This window comes from Corvus cornix, chromosome 20, assembly GCF_000738735.6.
Source record: "Corvus cornix cornix isolate S_Up_H32 chromosome 20, ASM73873v5, whole genome shotgun sequence".
NCBI classification, from domain to species: domain Eukaryota; kingdom Metazoa; phylum Chordata; class Aves; order Passeriformes; family Corvidae; genus Corvus; species Corvus cornix.
In genome coordinates this window covers 6,533,149-6,542,466 of record NC_046349.1, presented here as the reverse complement: position 1 = coordinate 6,542,466, position 9,318 = coordinate 6,533,149, and the positions used below count along the sequence as shown (strand labels likewise).

The window sequence follows — 9,318 nt, the reverse complement described above, 5'->3', positions numbered from 1 at the left end:
CCGCGCAGCGCGGGCGGAAATCGCCGCGGCCGCGCGTAGCAGCTTCCGCCGGGGCCGGCGGGGTGGAGGGAGCGAGGCAGCGCGGCGGGAGCAGCAGCAGCGGCGGCGGCGGCGGCGGGGAGAGCACGGAAAGCCGCAACCATGGTGAGTCGGGCGGGTCCGTGGGGCGGGGGGCCCGCGGTGCGGGAGCCCGCGGTGCAGTGAGCCCCGCTCCGGGCCGGCCCGCGGGTAACGCGGCGCTCTCTTGCAGACGGTGGGGAAGAGCAGCAAGATGCTGCAGCACATCGACTACCGCATGCGGTGCATCCTGCAGGATGGGCGCGTCTTCATCGGCACGTTCAAGGCCTTCGATAAGCACATGAACCTCATCCTCTGTGACTGCGACGAGTTCCGCAAGATCAAGTGAGCGGTGCGGGGTGTCCCCAGCCTGGCTCCCCAGCGAGGGGGGCCTCGGGGCGAGAGCCGGGACACCGATGGGGCATCGTGTGCTGCCGGCTCCCGCAGAAACAGTCATGGGTTTAGTCTCGTTTGTCAAATCCCCAAACTACCAAGGCTTAAGGGGCCCTTTGTTTCAGTTCTTTTCTAATAACCAACATACGTGATGCTAGTTGTAGCAGTTTAGATTTCTCTATGTACTTAGTTTGAGGCATATAAAAATGTACTCTTCTCTGGAGAAGCAGCCTAATCGTATATTTGTAAGCTCAAAGAGCAGCATTCATTCATTCATTCTGTTTTTTTCTTATGCTTCACAATGTTTTTTCTCACAGACCTAAAAATTCAAAACAGCCAGAGCGGGAAGAGAAACGAGTCCTTGGTCTTGTGTTGCTTCGAGGGGAAAACCTGGTGTCCATGACGGTTGAAGGACCACCTCCAAAAGATGTAAGAATGAGCACAGAGCTAAGGAAAAGGGGAAGGGAAATCTAATGAATTTTCTTCTTTTCAGGGGAATGCTACTGTTGTATTGTAGTAGACTTCCAGATGCTCTTGTGACTAGGTCCAACAAACTTCACTGCAGGAAGCTCTAATTCCTTTATGGGCTTGGACATTTAACTGGACAAAGGACAGGTGTGGGCATCTCCAGGATATGAGGACTTGTGATAAATCTTTCTTTTGGGGGGCTCTGTTTTCAGACTGGAATTGCCCGGGTACCCCTTGCTGGAGCTGCTGGAGGACCTGGCGTTGGGAGGGCAGCAGGGAGGGGAGTACCAGCTGGTGCTCCCATGCCACAGGCTCCAGCAGGATTAGCTGGCCCTGTCAGAGGAGTGGGAGGACCATCCCAACAGGTGAGATACTGTGACCTATGTGGCTTTTATTTTTTGGCACCAGTGAGATGCGAGAAATTGGTGTAGTGGAAGAATTATAATCTTAGTTTCTGTTACCACAAAGTTTGAGCCTAGTAAGGCTTTTTTTGGGACTAGATCTCCCTAGGTACTGTCCTATATGACAGAAGAAGAGGCTTGAAAAGTGCAGATTCTCACATGTAATTCAAGTGGTATCCATTGATTTGTGTTATAGGTTGTAGCATTATTTAGTAAGTTAAGAGAAGACATGTAATTTTTTGAAGGGGAATTTCAATGTTATTTTTTAGTTATTATTATAAAGCAGGTGCTGTTTTCCTGAGCCCATTTATTTTGTCTACAGGTGATGACACCCCAGGGTCGTGGAACAGTTGCAGCTGCTGCTGCAGCAGCCACTGCCAGCATAGCAGGAGCCCCAACTCAATACACACCAGGGCGTGGGGGTCCTCCCCCACCCATGAGCAGAGGAGCCCCTCCTCCAGGTAGGAATTACTTTGTAGAGCTCATGTTTTGTTGCAAAATTGGTGATAAAGTGGTAATTACCTGAGTCTGTTGAAAATCTGGTGTTATGGAAGATATCCTGATACCCAACTAGTGCTTGAATATTCAGCTGGATTTACGTGCTTGTTTTTCTCTGGCTTAAGGAATGATGGGACCTCCTCCAGGCATGAGACCACCAATGGGCCCACCCATGGGAATGCCACCTGGCCGAGGTGCTCCAATGGGAATGCCCCCCCCAGGCATGCGGCCACCACCCCCAGGAATGAGAGGTGAGCAGAGGTTATCCCAACTGCCTAGGAGCTCTAAGAAGCCATAATATAATGTTTGAAGGGTGATGCATTCAACTCTCTCCCGAGCTCTGCTAGTTGTCATAAATGCTTTGGTGCCAAAAAGGGGTGCTACGGCTACTTTGAGCATGGGGAAAATGTATTTTTTGTTTAGTCTTGCTGCTGCTTTTCTCTTCAACTCTTTCCTTTATTCCCAGGACCCCCTCCACCTGGCATGCGCCCCCCGAGGCCGTGAGAATTCTGTAATGTACCTCTGAACTGGGAGAAGACCAAGGAAGGGGATACTGAGCAGTACCACCTGTCTAACCTTTGTTATGTATATTTTATATCTACTGCTGGTAATGTCTGCCCTTTTTAATAAAGTTGGAAAACCTAGTATTTGGAGTCACTGTTGTGCTGGTCTGTTTATGTCAGGAGTGTAGGCATTACTTTTTAATGCTACACTTGGGTCATCCCAGAAAAGCAGGTTTGAAGAAAAATGCTTAATTTGTATGGACAGCTCAGAAATGAACAGTTGGCCTGTGTTCCTTATTAAGGCATAACAATGAAATTGAGCAAGGCTGATGGGGGAAAAAAAACCAGGTAGGGAGAGCAGAGATGGGAAAAAATTAAAGAAGCCATCTTTGTGACAGGTAGTTTGAACAACCTTTTTTTCCTATTACAGAAATAGGTTATGGACCACAAAAATCCTTTTCAGCTCTATTAATTATTTGAGATCACATAAGTATATGAACAAAGCATTGTCCAGTTTTTGCCAATGTATGTGCCACCTTTTAGTTGTTCCAGCTATCCATAAAACAGAGTAAAACCTCTTAAAAGAAAAATAATCCTTTATTGCATGGGCTGCTACAGATGTTTTCAGTCTTCAACCAGGCATTGACAAACATCCCAAAGTTATTCCAGAATCTGAAGAAAAACTTCAATTTTACTGAAGTTATCTCCTTGCAGTACAAAAAACTGAGGGCCTGTACAGCGTGTCTGAAATTACCTGTTCGGTAATTGCCAACAGTTCTTACTTTCTCTTGTACCTGAAAGAGAAGATAATTGAAATGACATTCTATCAGCCCAGCTCTCAATGACAGATGAGGAGCAGCACGGAGCATTTTCTAGGCAAAATGGTCTCCCAAGTAGGAGCCTAGGAATGTGCTGTTAAAGGCACTATCCTTGATTACCCCCTGCATCAGACCTGCCATAACTGGGTACTGCAGAACCAACAAACCTTTTAGCAAGGGCCTTTAAACAAACACAAGAGGAGGAAGAAGAAGAAAGCAGAAAAAAAGCCCCAAAACTTGAACAAGAAAGTAAAGGGAACTATACCTGGACTTGGATTTGAAGTTTCCTCCTTTCCTGCGCTGGGCAATACCCAGGCGTTTTCGATCTTCAAATGATGGGCTTTTGAGAGAGAGGGGAGGGAGGAGAGGTCAGACAAGTCACAGAATTACAGCAGTAGGACACGTACTTCTCAAAAGAACCCTGCCCACTTTTTTTCCCCACTGTCAGTCAAAGTATCCCTGAGGAAGTAGAGAGATGCAAGCAAATTCTCATCTACTACAGTCTGCACTAACGTAGACCTGCTAAGACCTTACCCGGCACGGTACTGCTTCAGAGCCTTCCTGCTCGTGTTGGTCAGCTCTTCGTCAAACACAGACAGTTTCTTCTTCTTCTTGGGACCTAACCAACAATAGTCAGAACATTTGTTGTAAATGGAAGGCCACAGCATCATCACAGTACTCTTGAACACAACAATTAGCCTAAGCATGAGGCAAATGACTGCAAACATAGACCCTTGGCCAGCACTTGTGGCCATTCCTTCAAAAATCAGTGCTGCCCTCTGTACAAACTAATTTAACTATTTCTAGCAAAGTAAGTGACATAAAGTAAGTTAGCTGTAAAACAAAAGTCTCTACCTGCTGGTGCTGCTGCTGGTTCCTCTTCTGGCAAGGCTCTGGCTCTCTTTGCTCGGCGATTCCTCTTTGCCAGCCGCTCAGCATACATTTGAGATTTCAAGATTTCAAACTGTGATCTTTCCTCAGGCTGAAAGGTGTTAAAATACAAGTTTCAGTGATGTGAAGCTTTGCTAAGGGAAAACTATGATAGTCCACCCAGGGTCTCACTTGTCCACAAAGGAACTCACTGTCATTTGGGCTTTTTTCTGTGTGTCCTGTACAAATTTCTTCCTTTTCTTTTTCCCTCGTAATGCTAGGTCAAATTCCTGCAGGGCTTTAGCCACTGGAAAGAGAAACAGAATAAAGAACTTCTTAAAGCACAGAGCAGAGGCCAGCTGCAGCTATAGAATTTAACATGGCAACAGCGTCACGACTCACATTTCTCTTTCTTCCTCTCCTCACGGGTCTGGAACCAGCTCCGCTCCACACCCTCACTCCCAGTCTCTTTTTTTCCTGTCTCCAGCTGCTTCTTTGCCTTGTTGATCTGTGATAATTCAGGCAAGACGTGAGCTCATGGTGGCTAAAAAATACTCCTCTCTCAACAGTTCCCATGCAGGAACTGAGAGATTCTTTTCCCTTTCTAAAGTAAGCAAGTTAAGTACACTTAGGGTGACCTCAGAATGGACTATATCACACCAGATATTTAAAAAATTGCTTACCTGGGCCTCTGACTGCTGCATCTCACGTTCCTCACGCTCCAAGCACAGAACTGCATAGATATCTTTCTCTAGATTCTCGATCTTCTCCCGAAATTTCAATATGACATCTGAAAACAATACCATGTGAACGTCAGAGGCAGCTCATGCAAAGTTCATCTTGTTTTTCAGCACCTTTTAGTGTCCCTCTGTACCATGATATTCCCTGTGTACTCTCTCCAGCTCTTTACCTTAGTGAAGCACATACCTTGGGGGAGGATTCTGGCTTTCACTGCTGTTTTAGCAGTCTTGACAATCTCCTTCAGCATCTTGCGCTCTTCCTCCCCCACAAGTGAAACTGAACGACCAGCCTTGCCTGCCCTGGCTGTCCGACCCACACGGTGGACATAGTGTTTGATGGTGTTAGGCATGGTAAAATTGATTACCTGTGACAGAAACAGTGTTAACAGGGAAACAACATGAAAGGCCTCATTAAAAAGCTCAGTATTTCAAATACTCACTGTTTTAACACCTTCAATATCAAGTCCACGTGCAGCCACATCTGTAGCTACCAGGATATCAATCTGCTCATCCTTAAAGCGCCTGAGCAGAGAAAGCAAATGCATTAGCAGTGAATGCAGCTATCTACTTCCGTCCTAAAACTTCCAGCTTGGAATTTCTTTTCAGGCTAGGCTTGCCAACTAAGCCTGCTAATACCTGAGTGATTCCAACCGCTGTGTCTGAGAGAGGTTCCCGTGAAGCTCCCCAACCCGCAGGCCCATCAGTCCGAGCAGGATGTGCATGCGGTGAGCTTGCTTCTTGGTCTGGGTGAAAAGCATCACATGATCTTGGAACGTTCGTGTCAGCAGAGCTGAAAGAAAGTCCTCTCAGAAGCCTGCTCCAAAGTCACTCACTGATTCCAGCTTGCCTCGGCTTATCACTGACCTGTTACAATGGCCTCCCGGTCCCCCTCCCGGTTGGGTCTGATCCGGATAAATTCCTGCCGCAGGAAAGGCGCAACATCTGTGTTGCTGTTCACAAAAATTCGGACAGGATTTTTCAGGGAAACGGAAGCCAAATCTTTCACCTACAAAAACAGGTTAAGAAAAAAGAAGTCCACATGATTTCTGGTAACAGACCTGACAAACTCCTATTCAACTTCCTGCCTCAATATGCTTCTCAGCAGCTTGTCTTACCTCCTCAGTCATTGTGGCAGAGAAAAGCATTGTCTGACGGTGGTGGGAACACAACCTGATTATTTCCTTCATCTGTTCCTCAAAGTATTCATCCAGCATCCTACACGGGAGAAAAACAGCAAGGTAAGGCAGCTTCACCTGGGCCTAGCCAAGAAACATTATATAAGGCTGGACAAGGACAGCCTGATAGCCTGGGGAAAGGAAGGTAGAAAACTGCCATGTTTTTCACTGCTGTCCTGCTTACCCTACCTGTCTGCTTCATCCAAAATCAGCACCTCAACACTGCTCAGGTGGAAAGAAGGGCAGTTGTGGAGATGATCAATCAGTCGCCCAGGAGTGGCAATAAGAATGTCTGGCCCCGAGCGCAGAGCAGCTTCCTGAGTCTTCACATCCAAGCCACCTGAAAGAGAGGGAACACAGACTGCTGACCCTCCGAGCACACTGCAGCAGAGTACATGGATGCATGTTATCTGAGGAATGGGAAGCACCTCAGATTAAACAACATCCAAAACCAGAAATGACCCCATATTTTCTTTCTCAAAAACCAGTAAACAAGAACAGCACAACATTGGAAAGCAAGATTTTAAACCACAATATGTCTACTAGAAGCATAATAACCATACAGCCTCCAGTTTTACAACACAGAATTCCCAGTTCCATATAGTGGTTTACAGTGAGCTGTACAGTTCACATAAATTACTTAACACTCACCTACTGCCAGGCAAGTTGTGACACTGCTGAACTGTGCCAGCTGTTTTGTGACAGAGTGCACCTGAATACCCAGTTCTCGTGTTGGCACCAGAACCAGTACACGTGTTATTGGAGCTTGACGAGGTTTGTAAATCAGGCGCTCGAGGACAGGCAAGATGAAGGCAGCTGTTTTACCTGAAATAAAAAATTAAGAAGGGTTACCAATTATTGTGAATAGCTAATTCTCTGTTTCTAGAGTGCCCTGTTCAACCCCCTACCTGTCCCAGTGGCAGCACAAGCACAAATATCCTTTCCCAGAAGACCCACTGGGATACAAGCCTTCTGAATTGGGGTTGGTTGCTTGAAGCCAAGAGCTGTGATTGCCTACAAAGGAGAGAGAGCAATTAAACTCTGTCTCTGATATGGCCACACCACGAGTACTGTGTCCAGCTCCTGAGTACAAGAGACATGGACATACTGGAGAGAGACCAACAAAGGGCTATGAAGATTATGAAGGGCTTGGGAGCACCTCACATATGGGGAAAGGCTGACAGAGCTGGGACTGTTCAGCCTGGAGAAGGCTCAGGAGCAAACTTGTCAATGTCAATAAATACCTGATGGGAGGGTGGAAAGAGGATGGAGAGAGAGACAGATGCAATGGGCACAGACTGAAATACAGTAATATATGTGTTTAGGTTCCTTCTAAACACCAGGAACTGCTTTGTCACCTCAATGGTGACCAAGCACCAGCACAGGGGGCCCAGAGAGGTTGCAGTCTCCATTCTTGCAGATATTCAAAGCCATCTGGACACATTCCTGGGCAGCAGCTCTAGGGGGCCCTGTTTGAGCAGGGGTTGGACAAGATGACCTCCAAGGTCCCTTACAATCTTAACCATGCTGTGACAAGTCCCACTCAAAATGGTGTCGATACATTCAATCTTTGACACAATCAAAGAACAGTTTCCATTAATCTGTAATAACAGCTCCTAAAGGACTATCGCACTAGCTTCCAGATTATTTCCTTGTCAGAGAGGTTGCAAAGCAAAGAGGAATTTGACTGTTCTAGTTGGTGGTAGGGAGGCTGTTCAACATTTTTCAGAGTAACATGTAATAAATCAACCAGGTAAATACCTTTAGCAAAGGTCGTGAAAGATTCATGTCCTGGAATGACAAGTTATCATCATATTGAGAGGCATCTTCAAAAAAGCTCTCTGGTTCCTAGAAACAGGAATAACAACAAAACTGGAACAACACAAGCAGCAACACAACTTGTTATCAAAAGGCTCTGGGCTGGTTTTTGAGCTACCATTTGTTAACCAAAGCGAATTCCTCCACAAGAAATGCTGGAGAAATTTGACTAGTTTTTAACACTTACCACTTCTCCCTTTTTTGATCTCCTCTTTTCCTTCACTTTGACCTTGTCTGCAGAGAAAGAGAAATGTGACGGGAATTAACAAGCACAGCTAAACCCATAACAAGATGCTGTGAACTGTCCTAACCTTGTAACCTCATTCTTTTTGCTCTCAACTGAGATATTGAGGGAGAAGCCTCAGAAACAAGTAGAGGCATGGAATGGAGTAAAACTGCCAAGTAAATATCCTTCTTCAGGGATGAGTTCTGTTATGGCTACCATTCAAAATAAGCTTGATTAAAATCAGAAGGAATGTTGCAGAAGGCAAACAAAATATAAAAGATTCTTGCCCACTCTCAGCAAGGCTTCACTACAGACTCTTCTCCAGTGAGCCAACACTATGTCAGGTTCTTGACCATCTCTGTGTGTACTGCTGATACCTGCTTTTGCGAAGATACTTTCATCATCCAGTGAATACTCAGACTCCACATCTTCTTCATCCCTACTGCAATCCTCACACTCCTTTTTGGTTTGATCATCTTCAGCCTCCGCATCTTCATCTTTCACTTTTGCTTGTTTAGCTTCCTTTTCCTAAACAAAAATTATAAAAATGTTTTAAAAAGAAAGGATGAAAAAGAAACTTCAATCCTTCATGAGCCTGTGTTTATAATGAGCCCATTCACAAAACCATGATTTTGCATAACTTTAATAATTAATAATTCTGCAACCTTATCCATTCAGCAACACATCACATGTGGCAGCAAACCCAGCTGAAGTGATGAGCTGCAGCCAGAGCACTGTGGCTGACGGAATGGCCAAACACATACCAGTCTTTTCAGCAATGAGAAAGACCCTGACCTGGAGCTTCCTTTTCTGTCTCACTTTCTCAATCTTCTCATCCAGCGTCGTAGCTGCTTTCTAGGCAGAAAATCACAACAGGGAAGCTGTAAGAGGAGCCCAGGAGAACAGTGCGTGCTGTGGCCTCTGGCGCCGCAGCTCCATTCCGGCCTCAGGCCTCACCTTGCCGCGGAGCTGCCGCAGCGCCGCCGTCCAGGCGTCCTCCCCGCCGGCCTCCGCCTCCCCGAACACGAACTCGGCGCTGAAGACCCCGCCGGAGGGTCCCCGCCGCCTGGGGCCCGGCGGCCGGCGCAGCTCCTGCGGTAACACCCGTGAGCAAGGACCGCGGCCCGGCCCCGCCGCACCGCCCCGACCCGCGGCTCCCGCGCCGGCTCGGCCCCCACCTCCTCATCCTCGGAGTCGCCAGATTCGGAATCCACGGGCACCACGTCCCCCTCGGCGATGGTGCCCACCAGGCCGAGGCTCTCCAGCGTGGCCATGGCTGTGACCCGGAACCCCGCGGGACACGCGTGCGCTGGGCAGGGCCGGGGGCCGGGCCGGGGGCCGGGCCGAGCTG

The 9,318-nt window shown here is 47.4% G+C and overlaps 2 protein-coding genes across 3 annotated transcripts; one reads left to right on the top strand and one right to left on the bottom strand.

Moving 5' to 3' along the window:
• Positions 1–25: 25 nt before the first annotated feature.
• On the top strand, positions 26–2,470 carry SNRPB (small nuclear ribonucleoprotein polypeptides B and B1). Its single transcript, XM_039563255.1, has 7 exons — positions 26–144; positions 251–402; positions 768–879; positions 1,131–1,283; positions 1,642–1,780; positions 1,943–2,068; positions 2,284–2,470. The coding sequence occupies exons 1-7, from the start codon at positions 142–144 to the stop codon at positions 2,319–2,321; spliced, it is 723 nt and encodes a 240-aa protein (XP_039419189.1). The 5' UTR covers positions 26–141; the 3' UTR covers positions 2,322–2,470.
• Positions 2,471–2,898: 428 nt separating this feature from the next.
• On the bottom strand, positions 2,899–9,300 carry DDX27 (DEAD-box helicase 27). Of its 2 annotated transcripts, XM_039563254.1 has the most exons (22): positions 9,146–9,300; positions 8,925–9,059; positions 8,763–8,822; positions 8,345–8,495; positions 7,929–7,975; positions 7,685–7,771; positions 6,832–6,937; positions 6,575–6,748; positions 6,113–6,263; positions 5,864–5,963; positions 5,613–5,754; positions 5,385–5,538; positions 5,189–5,270; positions 4,936–5,113; positions 4,692–4,798; positions 4,411–4,516; positions 4,221–4,315; positions 3,994–4,120; positions 3,673–3,757; positions 3,404–3,478; positions 3,075–3,114; positions 2,899–2,992 (listed from the first exon to the last, which is right to left on the bottom strand). In XM_039563254.1, exons 1-21 carry the CDS (start codon positions 9,239–9,241, stop codon positions 3,099–3,101), a joined length of 2,274 nt encoding a protein of 757 aa, XP_039419188.1. In that variant the 5' UTR covers positions 9,242–9,300; the 3' UTR covers positions 2,899–2,992; positions 3,075–3,098. The 2 variants fall into 2 exon arrangements, with proteins under 2 accessions (XP_039419188.1, XP_039419186.1); XM_039563252.1 differs by having other exon boundaries at positions 2,899–3,114.
• Positions 9,301–9,318: the final 18 nt, after the last annotated feature.